Source organism: Rissa tridactyla, chromosome 4 (assembly GCF_028500815.1).
Source record: "Rissa tridactyla isolate bRisTri1 chromosome 4, bRisTri1.patW.cur.20221130, whole genome shotgun sequence".
NCBI classification, from domain to species: domain Eukaryota; kingdom Metazoa; phylum Chordata; class Aves; order Charadriiformes; family Laridae; genus Rissa; species Rissa tridactyla.
In genome coordinates, this window is record NC_071469.1 from 38,619,469 (window position 1) to 38,634,842 (window position 15,374).

Consider the following 15,374-nt stretch of genomic DNA (forward strand, 5'->3'; position numbering starts at 1 on the left):
TTTTGTTTTCTTTTTTTTTTTTTTTAAGTAAGGATATATAGATCTTAGCTTAATTTTGCCTGATAATGATGGTTTTTTGGCATGGGAGATGCCTGGGGAGTCTAATGTCCTTTTTTTTTTTTTTTTTTTTTTTTTCCCAGAAAATGTAGTTATAGCTTTTCTTTCTTTTTAGCATTAAGAGGGCTGTTATGTATTTATTTCCTCTATAATTTTCCAAGTGGTCTGTCACTGCATTGAGTTTCTGTTTCACTACTTCAAAATAGCTATAAGACAAGACAATATAAACGAAGTGATTTTTTTATGTCTTTTTAATGGTACTGTGAAACATTTAATAAAGGCCTTTTTAGTGTTCCATCTTGCAAATAGATTTTAATGTTAATAAATATAATTTTTAGAGTTAAATTTGAGCAAAATAAACTTTGGAGTTGTTGTAGTTTTTGATATCTATGTTGGAAGTGTTTGGATATGAATAATTCATTCAACCCAAGTATGAATTTTAAACATCTTTCATTCAAAGAAAAATATGAAGATGGGGTTTAGTAATTTATTATAACAATTAATAACAAATAAATAGTAATTTTATAGAACAGGTCTATAGAAATAACAATTGTGTGGGGCTATATATGCAAATTTGTAGAGAAAGGTATACATATATATGGATGTGTAAATATACACACATTAATCTCAAACCATAAATTTCAGTTAGTATTGTTTAAGGTAAAGGATTCATTGAAGTTACACTCTTCAATGCTTGATCTGTTAACATTACATTTTCTTCTCTGTGTTGCTGACTTTAGCCTCCCAGAGAGTAGAGGCACTTTTTTTTACCTTAGCCAATGCCATTTTACTGCATGAATCTGTTTGAAAGGGGCCAACGTGTGTTAGACTCAGAACTGGTTGCATGAGACCTACTACTCATAGATGGCATCTAATCTATCTGGGCCATGATTTATTCCCGTGTATCCACAGGTGGATGCATGCTTTCTTAACAGAAATTTCTGTAGCCCTGAGTAGCTTTTGGAGTAGATGAGCAGTTCAATATGAGAAGCTAAACTGGCCAATTTGCCATTACTCGTCTGTGTTCTCATCTTATTTCTGTATATTTATTTTTTTCAGACTAATAGTGGATGGAAATACGGTGTTTCACTGGATGAAAATATGAAGACTCACCCATTAATAAGACCTTTCAAAACTTTAACTGAAAAGGTAATAGAGGAAATTTCAGCTGCATTAATGCAAAGTAGATTGATTTGTGTACTTTTTAAAACCCGTTTCAAATACATGCTATAAAAGGAAGAGAGACAAGCTAGAACTCTTACAGTTAAGAATAGCAACATCTATGTGCTAAAGTGGTTGTTTAGTTAATCTTACACAGTGTCTTGTAAAATTTCCTTCCATTAGGCAGTCTTCATAGGCCTGGGCCAATTTGTATTCCAAGTATCAATAGCACAGGGTTTTCAGGCCTTCATGGATGAGGAATGCCTGGCAGCAACTCCTGGGTTTTAGATGAAAGTGTACTTTAACATATCTGAAGGTAATTTTGTCTTCAAGAAAGATGGTAGAAAAATCTAAAGAAAGCGTACAAGATGCTTCAGTTGAAAATGGGGAAAAACATTTAAACTATTTTGAATGCATTTTTAGTTTGAATTTCTTGACTAAGCATGAATGTCTTTGAGTTGTCAGAACAGTGAACTGAATTTGAATTCTGTTGCATATTTTTGTAATGATTCATTTCGTGACTCAAATAAATCAATTACGTTTGTCCCTCTTTACCACAATTATCCTGTTCAGAAAATGGAGATAACAAAAATCAAGAGGGATGCAAAAAGTTTAATTTCTTTAAAATCTTTGGAGAGGAGCTGAAGAATTATTGGTGTAGTTGTTATTAAAGCAGTTCAAAGAGAATTTTCTGAATTGCCTCAGATTAAGTAACTGTCATAGAAATTCTTATTTATGGTAGGAACTGCAATACTTTTATTAGGTTGATTTGAGAAGTCTTGATATGACATACTCAGGATTTTCTTTGCCACTGGTTATCAGATTTTCTATAAAACCTTTACTTTTCAAAGGAGTGTTGGAATATGGGCTGTTCCCTAATCATTTACTGATGGCTGTATTCATATGAAGAGGCATATAGATCAGTAATTTTCTGTATCTGTGAATAGATATAAATATAGGAAGACTGAAAAAAGGCCTTGTGTGCTGATGCATTCAAATGCACATACTTGCCTAACTAATTTCATAGCACTTGTAGTGCCATCAATTTTTTATTATTTTGGGCTGGAGGAGTCAATTAATATGTTTCGAGATACAAACTACATTATTGCTCCAAAGCTCACTTGAGTGCGTTTAGTTTGTAACGCATATCCCATTAATAAATGCCACTAAGAATAAACCAAAAAAATTGTGCTTCAAAGGTTCTTTCTCATGTAAAAAGAACTATATCATGTCTTCAGATATAATATACAAATTTTGTTTACTTTTGTGGCATGTGACAATTTATAAAGAAGGACAGAGGATTGTTATTGAGTTTGCTAAATACATTATTTTCTTCAAAGGAAAAGGAAATCTATCGTTGGCCTGCCAGAGAATCACTGAAAACCATGTTGGCCATGGGATGGAGCCTAGAAAGGACCAAGGAAGGAGGAGACGCAATAATACATCAGCGTGAAAATGAAAAGCTGCGCAGCATATCTCAGTCTAGCCAGGTAAGGTGGAATTGCTTAAATTTAGAAAGCAAAAGGCTTTTTTGTTAATTTACTAAGAAATTATACAAAAATATGTTAATTTTCTATTTTTTTAACGAAAAGTAACTTTTAATGTTAGAGTTCTGAGATTGGAAGTCACGTCACTATCATAAAAACTGTGCAGTAACACTAAAGAAGGGAAAACTTTTAAGATGATAAGGCTGTCAGAGGAATTTTCTCAGAAGACCTGAAGAGAGTTTTCATGTAGTCATTCAAAGAACACATGGCAGAATATTTAAAGCCTTTTATTTTATATTAAGTGAATCTAGTAATTTTCTTTTTTGGTCAAACAGAAGAGTCTGGAATGGGCTTTTGTCAGGATTATAGTTGTGACTGACAAATATGATTGCACATTTAAGACTTTTTGTTAAATCGATAGGCAAAATTTGGAGGTGATTATGTAGTACCTAACATTTTGATGTTACAGAGAGTATTTCTTTCATTTGCTGTTTTTTGTAATAGCATGTTTAGACTGATGATTGATATAACTGTGTCTTGGAGGGGGAAAAACTATGACAAGTTTTGGAGGAATTTTTATTGTCCCCCTTAAGGTGAATTAAACACACATTTGTGCTTAAATATAGTGAGACTTAATGAGCAATGCATTGGGCAGACTTCTACCGCTATAACCAGCTCTGCAAGGAGTGTGCAAAGATGTGTCACAAGCTGATTCCTTATATACACTTGTGCCAGCACTGATCCTGTGAGCATCAGCATCAGGCATCTTAAATCTGTGTTGGGTTCCTTCCCAAGCACCAGTTTTGCTTACCAAAAGTGGTCCCTGAGCACTCTGTTACAAGATAGTACTTCAGCATTTCTTATCCTTTCATCAAACTTCACTCCCTCACAGGGAGTCCTTCTGTCTCTGGCATCTCTGCTTCCAGCCAGTTGAATCTGTTCTGCAGTTGGGCCTTCTTGCCCAAGAAGATGCATGATCTAGACACGACCGAGTAGAGGATTTCAGCGTATGTTTAACTTCAGATCATGATTGAAATCATTGATTTATATGTGACTGTTCACGTGTAGTATGTGCCTAATAGGTTTGTTGCACTAGAGCTTTCAGACTTTAAAGATTTAAAGACTGCATAAATATATCACGCTCCTCCTTTTGCTTAGTCTAAATTCCATGAGACAGTAACCTATTTTAACTTTTTGTTGTGATGTCTTGTCTTTAGTACATGATTCATTCAGGCTGTTGCCACACTGTTCTGTCATGTTCTGAAGGCACATCTTGTATGCCTCATCATTGGTCTCCTCTCTTAGGCTGAAAAGCATAGTTCTTAGCAGCTTGCCATCTGTTGCGAATAGAGAGATCTAAGTACCTGCAGCAACCTTCTTATTTCCACATCAGCAGATGTATTCTGCTAATCATCCTGTGTGTCTTCAGCACGTTGCGAAACAAAAGATGAACACAGTTTCTGCAAGAAAGTTTAAAAATGTAAATGGTGTTACTCTAATCAGATCAACAACAGAGATGTTGTAGTTGAGTATTTGATTCTTTTTTCTGAAAATAAGTCTTTTCTTTTCCTGCAGGGAAATGGCTATAGTCCGGCGCCACTTGATCTCTCTAACGTGGTGCTTTCTAGGGAACTTCAGGTTTGTATTTGTGTTTTGCATATGTGGGGCTGAAAAGAATTAATAGACTTGGGTTTTTATTAATAATAACTTTAATTTTGTCAGGGTTTATGAGTGTATTTGTGACTGTGGTTGTGATATGCTGTTGTAGAAATGTGCATGCCATACTATTTACATATTTAAAGAAGAGATTTTTACTTTTCATAACATTGGTGCTTCGTGAGTTCCTAGAAAAAGTTATCATGAAGCTCAGGAAGGGACTGTAAACAGCACGTGATATGTATCCTGTGCCTGTGCTGACTTAAAAGAATAGCTGAATGTAGAAATGACGCTTAACTGCGATGTTTCTTTACCACGAGACCGTAAAATTATGTAGAATTACAGAATTTTTAATCGTCACCTTTTAATTTTGCTGATTTTTTTTCTGATGGTGATGCAGGGAATGGTTGAGGTAATGGCAGAAAACTACCATAATATATGGGCCAAAAAGAAGAAAATGGAGTTGGAAAGCAAAGGTAAGCCAGAATCCTGTGAACCACACAAAAAAAGACAAGGAAAATGAGGGAGAAGAAAGAGTCTGAAAGAAGACAGTGTAAGACAGTTAAAATTGAATAGTTCCTTTTTGTACTTGAAGCAAAATAAATCTTACAGTAGAAAAACTTACAGTTCTTTCAACTTATTAAAGGTGGAGGTAGTCATCCTTTATTGGTACCTTATGACACATTGACAGCCAAGGAGAAATCACGGGACCGTGAAAAGGCACAAGAGCTGTTTAAATTCCTTCAAGTCAATGGTATAATCATATCTCGGTAAGTTGCACGTATTTTTGAGATCCTTGCTTACATTCAGTGCACAAACCATGATGATTGTCCTTATCTTACTGCAGTCTGTTAGTTATTAACATAATTACCATTTGGCATATCTTCTGTAAATCAGAGCCCTCGCTATTTTTTTGTTTAGAAAGACTCTTCTGAAATTGTGTAGACAGGTAACGTTTTTAATAAGTATGTGTTCGTAGTAAATACAAAATGCAATGGTAGTGTAATTAAACAACCAGATGATTCAAAACTTCTAAATTAGCAGCCAGCAGGGTCAGTAAGGATCATGGGAAAATAAATCTGAGGTCTGATACTGAAAGACATCTATGTAAAAGTGCTTTTTTGATCCAGTTTTCAAGAAAAATGTTGGTTTGATTTCTGTGAAGCAGTAAGATAAAGTGGCTGTTTTGTGGGCATTTCATCCTTAACTTCTGCTCAAGCAGAAGCACAGACCGCATTAATTGTACTCTAACATGAATTTCTGTGTCTGGAAGTAAGCTGGCCTCTGGGGACTTAACACTGTCAATGAAATTAAAATAACTTATTGTAATGTTGTTAATGGTAATATATAAATTCCATTTATATAATGGAATTGTGAGTTACTATACTATAACTATCATCTTTAATAAAAGATGTGAATGTGTATGTGAAACACCTGAGCACATAGGAAACTGCAGTTTTGCTGACATTAAGCATTTTTGAAAACTAAACTGAATTCAAGAACAAATTTTTCTGTACATGCACAGAGTCAGATCTTGTTTTCATTTATTTCTGCTTTTCAAGTCTGTGTCTCTAGTGAAAGTATACACTCAGAAATTTATACAAATTGATTATTAGAATCTGCAAAAGGTAACTTTGTTGTCTTCAGCGGTTAATAACATTTCTTAAGGTATTAGAAGACAGCTCTAAATATACATTTCTGCATTACTACAGAGAAAAATTCCCTTCTGACACATATGTAGGCGCTCAGCCTGAAACCAAAATGTAGGTATGCCGCCAAACGTTATTATATCCTCCATAATTGCTTTAAAACCATTGAATAAGAAAAGCAGATGTAGTTCCTGCAAATGAATTGTCCTTTCAAACACCAATGGAATTGCTCATATATTAGTTTTAATATCTCTTTGCAGCTGCATCCGTTTGGGTTAGGAAGACAATGTTTTCAATGTTAAATAATGGGACAAGTCAATTTGAAAAAGCCTGTTCAAACTCTTCATGGGGGATGGGCAAAGATTTTGCAGTAATTGTCAGGGTGAATCAAGATTATCCTCGTCTCAGTGTTTTCTTCAGATGAATATGTGCATATTTTAAGTATATATAAAATCTTTTGAAGTACTGATTGCAATTATCACATTTCCAGAATGTCATTCTTAAAAATGTTGGGCTAATCATTAAAACATGGAAATTCTTTATAATTGGAAATGTATAGGCGGCACAGTGTGTGTACTTTACATATACCATCTGCCTCTGTTTTGATTTTTGCTTCTCTTTCTTTGTTGAGAATGCTTTTGAAGCACTTTCGGGTGTTTATGACAAACCGATAAATCTCTTAGGCCTTACTCAAGTATATGTTAAAAACAACATGGTATTTTAAACCTCTACAAGTTCTTTTGATGTCACCTTTGTTATTTAACAGAACTACCAATGTCTTTCAATATTTAGGAAAGTACGTGTAATCTCTTAGCAACCGTGACTTACTATAAACACAGAGTATTTACAGTGATCTCACTGAAAATACAGATAAATACTTAGTTGCATTATCCTCTGTGAGAGTGAGGCACCAGATGCCTGTCAGCCATACATAGCTCTTTATATATACCAAATCATTTGATTACACGTGATATAGGAGGTCATAAAAGTATGTAAACTAGGACTCTTCAAATAGAATTTATATTCTTTTTTTCAAATGAAACTCTAAGATGGGAGGTTAGAGTCCTTTTATGTAAAATGGGATTGGAACATATTGTTTGGTTTGCTCGTGCAGTTCCCCCAGACTATAACGGTTCCTCTCCTCTTACTCATGTTCTCACATGGTCAAGCACACACACGTTAGTATTAAATGTTTCTGTTGTTACGATTTCTGCTTCATCAGCCTTCTCCAGAGTTACGTGTTCCCTTCAATTCACCTAATAGCTGTTTTTCAACTGTTAATCTAATGTTCCATTTATTCTCCCTAATTTACTCCTCCACCAATGCTAAGGAATGATCATTTCCATTATCGCCAGCAACCTTCCTTCTTTCTTGTTCCTTTCTTGCCTTTGCCCCAGGGCCACAAACTACCAGTTCCTCACTTCTTCCCTACTTCTGACGCACGGTTCAACCCCTCTGTAGTCTCTGTATTTTCTTTAGCCAGGTTTATCTAACTGATAAAGAGAGTCTTCCTAACTACTACTGTTTGAACAGTCTGAACAGAAGCAAATGAAGTAGCCGTTATGGGTAACCAGAGGTTTCCCTTAACATTACTCAGTTACTTCCTTGCTTGGCGAGCCAGTTAGATGTCCTCGGTGTAGACCATCATCTATCAATTGAAAAATCTCAAGAATACTCAAGTTTACTCCTTTTAATGTTGGAATAAAGAGACTATGAAGAAGTTGCAAACTAAACAAATGTAGAAGAAAACCTCCAGAAAATGAAGAAGAATTAATGACTTGTAGAAACAAGTATGTTTGAAAACAGAATAAATTAAAAATCTATAGAGTTACGTGACTTCAAAAAGAAAAAAAAAAAAAAAATCCCTGTTCATGTCCTGGATGATGAGACAGAATGCATTCTTAGCAATTTTGGTGAATGAACCCTTAGCAATAAATTGGAGAGTTTGACTGCCTTTCAGAGGAGCTTTGATGGGCTCGAGAAATGGGCTGACAGGACTCTTGTGAGGTTGAGCAAAGGTAAATGCAAAGTCCTATACCTGGGATAAGATAATGCCAGGGAAAATTGAGCCTGACAGCATCTATGCAGAAAAGCACTTTGAATTTTGCCAAGTTGAATGTGAGTCAGGAGTGTGTTCTTGTGATTATGAAGGCGAACTGCATACTAGGCTGTATTAGCAAGTGTAGTCTGCACATTGATGGAGGTGATTTTTTTCCCCTTCCATTTAGTGATTGTATCAGGAGTACATTGTCCAGTTTTTGGTTGACTGGTGCTAAGGAAGACATTGACAAATGAGTTAATCAAGTGGAGGACCTCCAAGATACTTTGGGGATTGGCATGCATGTCATGCCAGGAGAGGCTCTGAGGAAAGGCAAGATTTTTTCAGTATTAAAACAGAAGGCTACAATGGGGTTTTACCACTGTCTTCAACTACTTAATGCAAGATTATAGAGATGATGAGGTCAAACACTATCTCCTCAAAAGTAACAAGTTGTTACAAGGGAAATTCAGTTAGATATATCAAAATATTTCACCCTTGCTTTTTCACAGTGAGGGTGGTCAAACATTATAGTAAGCTCTCCAGAGTCATTATGAGATTTCAGTCCTTGAAGATACCGAGTACATTATTGGACAAGGTTCTGAGCAACCTGATCTAACTTCGGATTTGGCTTTGCTTTGAGATGGGAGTTAGATCAGATGACTTTCAGAGGTTCCTTCCAACCTAAATTTTTATGTGATCCTAAAGAATTTTAGAATTTAATTGAGGTGGGTTTCTATTTGTAGCTAAAATAAAATCTAATATATAAATTTATACAATATACAAAATATAGTGGTCATGATTTAGGTCATGAATTTATCTCAAGGAATAAATAATACATGCCTCTTTAGAAAGTATCATATACCGTTGAAATTTTTCAAATACTTTGAATAGTGTAGTAGTTTGTTACTTGCATATAGGTATTCATTTAGTAGCTTAAGTCGTTTTGACTTCAGTCTTTCATAAAATTCAAGGACAATAATGAAGTTTAATAGTGAATAATGAAATGAATTGTAGTACTTAGACTGATTTTGCAATTGCTGACTTACTAAACATTTGGCACTTTAATCTGTCAGTAGTAGAAATTCACTGGCCAGTGCATTGCTTCGTTAGATTCAAATGTACTATTGCTTCATTTCTGCAATAAGATAGCTCTCTGAAGTTCTTATCCTAAAATCCATATATTTTGGATATTTTAATCCAAAGCTATTATACCTCTTAGAGGAACATGAACTGAGTTCTAGCAGATTTTCCAGTTGATAAATGAGATTTGCTATGGAAGGTCATTTTCTCCTTTTTATGAAGATTTACCATAATTAAAAGATAATAAGGAATGGAATGCTTCATAGTTCTGTCATCATTCGTACTACTGTCACCATCAATGATATTTATCTTAATGCTTTCTAAAACAGGGGTCTGAATGACATGGAGTTGGATGCTTCATCCATGGAAAAGAGGTTTGCCTTTAAGTTTCTGAAGAAAATTTTGAAATATGTTGATTCTGCTCAAGAGTTTATTGCACATTTGGGTAAGCTGCATATTTCATTATGAAAATAATTAAACTTGTTGATATTTAAATATTTGGATATATATGTTTAAATTTGTAGCAAACACTATTTTTATTGCATTTAAATTCTGTCCTTTAATTTGCAGATTGGATTCTTAGACATCTGTAACTAGCTAAACCGTTGCTGCTGTTTTATTTGTATTTCAGCAAAACTAAGTTTGCAAGGCTATATCAAAGAGCTATTGTGTTATTTATTACTAGACAACTTCTTATTCATATGTGCCTTGATTGTATCCTTGCAGAAGCCATCGTAACCAGTGGGAAAACTGAGAAATCTCCACATGACCAAGAAATAAAATTTTTTGCCAAAGTGAGTGATCCAGTATTTCAAGTAATGTACATATACATTCCATGGTACAGAATATGGAAATTTGTAATGTTAGACTGCTTTTTGGGTAACAGAAATATATCTTTCCCATTTTTTTCGTGGTAAGTAGTCAATTAAATGTTGTTAACAAATATTTCAAAATATCTTCAAAAATATTTCAATATATTTGCTGGGTTCAAATATTTCAAAATATTTCAATATATCTGCTTCTACATGAGAAGGAACATAGAAATTAAAAGGCAGCTTAATTATTACATGAAATTAAATACTCTTCCTGAACATATAAATTATTTCTGAAAATTTTTGCCTCGATATATCACTGAAGTGCATAGTATCATTTAATTAACAGGAAGAAGTATTCCTGTGCATAGTAATGTTGTACACATTTGTGTACCTAATAAGAAGAATGTTGTCGATAATCAGATTTGAAGTAAGGAACATCTAGGATTTAATTTAGAATCTTATTAAAAAAAAAAAAAGCCCTCTCCCTTTATATCTGTACTGGACAGTTATGTAAATAGTGGAGAGGAAGGGTCCTCTTAGTTGAGTGATACTTATCACTGTTGAATGTGAGAGAGTAAGCCAGCAATATTAGATCCAAAATAGATCTGTATAACTCTGTTTATTATTTACATAGCTTTTAAGTAAAATTATAAGGCTTAAGGTTTTAATTTATATGATTTTGTGTCTGAAATGAGAAAATACAACTGTTACAGAACTTCTAAAATTCTTTGAATGAACTTTGACCAATCAGAGCATTGTTGCTACATTTACCATTGTGCTCTGTGAAAAATACATTTTGTATCTGTATTTCTTAGGTTCTTTTACCATTAGTTGATCAGTACTTTACAAATCACTGCCTCTACTTCCTGTCTTCTCCAACAAAAACACTCAGTAGCAGTGGATATGCATCAAATAAGGAAAAAGAAATGGTAGCAAGGTAAGTAGAAAATTAAGATATACACAGGAGGGTTCTATATAGATAACTGAAGGTCTCTTCTTAAGTTAAAAAGAAAGATAGTTCAAAAGCTCAGTTTCCTGAGACAGAAAATTAATATTTTATTCTGTATGAGAATGGCAGTGAGTGAATAGTATTCCTCATTTTAGTATTCTAATATAATATATAATTAAAGAATTAAGTATATACACTAATTATATATATTACAATATATAATTGTGGATGATAACATAAAAAACATTAATAAATGATTCTGTGAGCCACGGAACTAATAAAACTTAATTTCTGATAGGTTTGTGTTTCATTGTTGATGGCAGTTACTGGTTGAAGCTTATCCCACTGTTGGGTCATTTAAATGGTCTCACATTTAAATTTTCAGATAGCAAAACAATGTGAAAATACCATGATGCATCTTTTTAGGGGTAATTATGGATTCTCCCTTCTCTACAAAATTATTTACGCCCCTGCACAAAAACTGATGGAATTTAATAACTTTTAGATGTCCGTACTGTTTCAGATTTGGTTGGAATCTGCTATTTGATTCAAAGTTATTCTAGAAAACTCAACTAAAAAGAGACAGTTGCCTTTTAATTTATAATGTGTTGCCTTTACAAAAATATGGTTTTCATTTTTTGCAATTAACATTTAAAAATAAATATTTAGTTTGTTTTTAACTATGACTGTCACCTAATGTTTTTGTTGCCAAATTTTCTTCTCCCCCTTATAGAGGTGTTGCCAGTTATTTCCTTTGGGAAATTTTGTAGGATAGTCTTTCAGTTTGTATTTTGTTCTCATGCTTTCTTACTTTAACTGTCAGTTTCTCAAATTTCTTTTGCTTTCCTTCACTATGTTGTCTAGAGTTGACTGATTTTTCCAACAGTAGATATAAAATTTGAAAATAAAGGTTATTTACCCGTTGTTACATAAGATCAGGCCTAGCACTGAGCTTCCTAGATTCCACTCTTCAGTTTATCTTCCAACATATTTTTGCATTTCTCTAAATTATTATTACCCCTTTGTTTCCATCTTCTAGGCAGGTGGTAGTCCTTCTATAGCAGTTGTCCATAAGAGTGTTAAGTCCCTAAGGTTCTGCTTTACTGAGCTTTCAAATATATTATTTACAAATGTAGCTGAGGAAGTCAGCTCAGATTAAGGAGGATGGACGTTTCGTTTCGTTTCATTTCGTTTCGTTTCATTTCATTTCATTTCATTTCAATTTCATGCTTCCTCTCTGAATACTGCTATTACTTCCCTAAAGTCAGTCAGGTCAGCTTAATAAAGCCAGAGAGATGCTTACTAGGGTTCTACAAAATGCCTTTACATGCACATGAAGGAAGTTAGATGTTTAGCCTGCATATCTGTTATTACAAATTCAGAAATATCTTATAATTCTTGTCCATTCTTCATTGAGAAGAGTAACTGTCAGTTATCTTCATCTTATAGTATTTCCTTACTATTGTGAAGATAACAATGACAATATGTTATTAGTAAGAGAACGTACAAATTCCTAAGGTATATTTGCTTCATTTTGTTACGTCATCATTTCATTTGTAAGGTATAGCACAGATGGTAAGCAAGTCTGCCTAGCTGACTTTGTTTTTAGAAGTTAAAATAGCCCCTTTAATCTTCAGAGAGTTGGTGATTTTTCCTTTCTCTTAATTATCCTATTATTTTGACAGATGGGTTTGATATGCAAGTTTCTGACATACTTGCCAGAAGCTCCTCTAGCCTGTATATATTTCGTGATTCATCTTATCAGCAGCAGTGGCTAAACAGAGATTTATTTATTTGCAAAGGATATCTTATCAAATTGTGATTTGTAATGTTCATTCCCTGCAGAGTGCCAAGTGAAACAATAAAATGTTACTAGTTTTTCTTGTTCTTACAAAAAGAAAATCTTACTCAAAAATAATAGCCATATAGAGTGACTCAACCATATAATAAGCAATTGTTGGAAACCACTGTAATCAAAAGAAAGTTTCACATTTCACGTCATCTCTGAAGTAGTGAAGCTTAGAAAATGAGAGAATTCAGAAGCTTCAAAAAGTTATTCTGCTTGATGCAGTTATTTGACTGACTGTTATCATCGTGTATGATTCAAAATATGCTTTCCAGGAACTACGTTGTGTTTTCTCTTTCATATTCCTACTACTCTTTACCTCATTTTCTAAATATATCTTTAATCTTTGTGTTGTATTGTCTTGCTCTTTCTGTTCTTTTCTACTTTAGCCTGTTCTGCAAACTAGCTGCTCTTGTTAGACATAGGATCTCACTTTTTGGTAAGTTGTTAAGAAAGACCTTGATAAAGTTAAAAATATAAAGGATGTATAACCATTGCTTGAATCTTACCTGAAGCTTTTCAGAAGCTATAGGCAAAATTTTGTAAAGTGATGCATAAACTTCCAGTACAATTAGTGAGTGCATTGAACACGGGTCTGAAGCTAACAATTGATAGAATATGTAAAATGTGGGAACAGAAAAAATAGGAGCTTATAGGATTTTTGGACTCCTTTAAAAAAATCTTATGCCTTTGCAGTTACTTTTAGCTTTTCAAAAGTCATCTCACACTAATTCTTTTGATTTCTATCATCCAACTGTTGAATCCAATAGATTAATATCTCAATAGGCTAGGGGGATGTGGGAAAAAATAACATGCCTTTTTCAAAGGTATCGGTAAGAAAAGGATAAAAAAATGTAGGTACTATGAGATACAAAGTTTAGGATGTTGCAGAGTCAAGTGATGAAAATGAGCCATAAGAAGACACTAGGTATTCTTTTTAGTTCTCATATGGAAATAGACTTAAGAAATTGAATGTTAGCTCTAGAACCAGACCTAACTCTCCCTCCAGTGACCTAAAGTGGAAGACTTAAGTCACGTCTTGTTTAACCTGTGCATCTCCAATAATGACATTTTGGATCACTAGATTATCCTACATTTTTTATACTGTTGTGCTCTCATAGCATCTCTTTCTACCCAGGTAGTGATTCTGCTACAATGGTGAACTGCCTGCACATCTTAGCTCAGTCTCTTGACACACGGTGAGTCTGCAATATCTGTACCAACTGCAAACTACATAGGTGTTGCAGAGCGTTTTTTCAGGAGCAGTTGGATTGTTTCTGTATTTTTTATTCATTATGTGTAATTGATGATATTAGCAGTATCAATAATTCAGATAATGACCTCCATATTGGCAGATTTTATCTAAAATGTTTTTCTGTTCAATGCCTGTCATTAAACATTGAAAACTTTTTTAGCCCTTTCCAAAGGCATTTAAAGACTTTATTGGGAGAGATAAATGATACAAATTTTGTAACTGCAAGTATTGGTATCTGTAGATGTTGAGACAATTTAGTACATATTGGAAAATTTGGCATTAGAAGCATGCAGAATGTATTAATATATGGGGATAGTTACATTTGCTAAATTCTACTGTTTATCATTGAAATGCTTATGTAGATTAAAACACAGGCCAGGATAGTTTTGTGATTTTAGCTGTTTTCTGGCCTGGTTATGTTATACAGCAGCCTGACAGTGAACTTATTGTGAATAATACTGAAAAACTTCATTAAGGAGATGGAGAAAAGTGCAAAAATAGGAAGGAATGTGACTGTGATGCTGGTATTGCAGTTGCATTTTCTAGAGTTAGGGTGCTTTGAAGATAGGTAAGCATGTATCCTGACTTGCATACCTAGTTACTGTGGCTCCCATAAACATTTAGGGATTAAGAGTTATTTTTCTTGAACATATTGTACAGAGGACCTTTCTCACCACCTATGACATTTGCTAAGAATGCATTATCTTATTTGAAAGCAGATCACAAAAACTGGAAAGACAAGGCTGTGGAAGCAAGTTCTTTGTTGTTATTATTTTGTATTAAATACTCCAAGCTAATTGTTGCTTATACTGCTGTGTAGATCTAACTCATATGTTAGAGCTCGCTTATAATGTAAAGTTCACTGATACATGTGTGCATCTTCAAAGACTGATACAATGTAACTACCACGTACATATATATATATATATCTGTACAACTACTAAAGATCAATCCAAAGTAAATGTTTTTCCCTTATTATTTTTCAGAACTGTTATGAAATCAGGATCAGAGCTTGTTAAAGCCGGATTACGTGCCTTTTTTGAAAATGCAGCTGAAGACCTTGAAAAAACTTCAGAAAATCTTAAACTTGGAAAATTTACCCATTCACGAACTCAAATCAAGGGCGTTTCACAGAATATCAATTATACTACAGTAGCATTGTTACCAATCTTGACATCAATTTTTGAACATATTTCACAGTATCAGTTTGGAATTGATTTACTTTGTAAGTATTTTATTTTATTTTTGAAGTTTATAATACAAATGGGGCTTAGTAATGATTGCATGAATACAAAGGATGAAATTCTGTTTTCAGTAACACACATTTCAGGCATTACATCTGAAATTAGCTGCATAGTACCTTATTTCTACTGCATGT

General features: G+C 33.8%; 1 protein-coding gene across 4 annotated transcripts in view; it reads left to right on the plus strand.

The window, feature by feature from the left end:
- Window positions 1-15,374, plus strand: part of RYR3 (ryanodine receptor 3) — a 233,618-nt gene that overhangs the window by 159,589 nt on the left and 58,655 nt on the right. For all 4 annotated transcript variants that reach the window (XM_054198046.1, XM_054198047.1, XM_054198048.1 and 1 more), the window contains exons 53-63: window positions 1,117-1,206; window positions 2,559-2,708; window positions 4,281-4,343; window positions 4,762-4,837; window positions 5,008-5,131; window positions 9,461-9,576; window positions 9,858-9,925; window positions 10,762-10,883; window positions 13,131-13,180; window positions 13,880-13,940; window positions 14,983-15,221. In XM_054198046.1, the coding sequence (XP_054054021.1) occupies window positions 1,117-1,206; window positions 2,559-2,708; window positions 4,281-4,343; window positions 4,762-4,837; window positions 5,008-5,131; window positions 9,461-9,576; window positions 9,858-9,925; window positions 10,762-10,883; window positions 13,131-13,180; window positions 13,880-13,940; window positions 14,983-15,221 (1,159 nt within the window). The remainder of the gene's footprint in view (window positions 1-1,116; window positions 1,207-2,558; window positions 2,709-4,280; window positions 4,344-4,761; window positions 4,838-5,007; window positions 5,132-9,460; window positions 9,577-9,857; window positions 9,926-10,761; window positions 10,884-13,130; window positions 13,181-13,879; window positions 13,941-14,982; window positions 15,222-15,374) is intronic.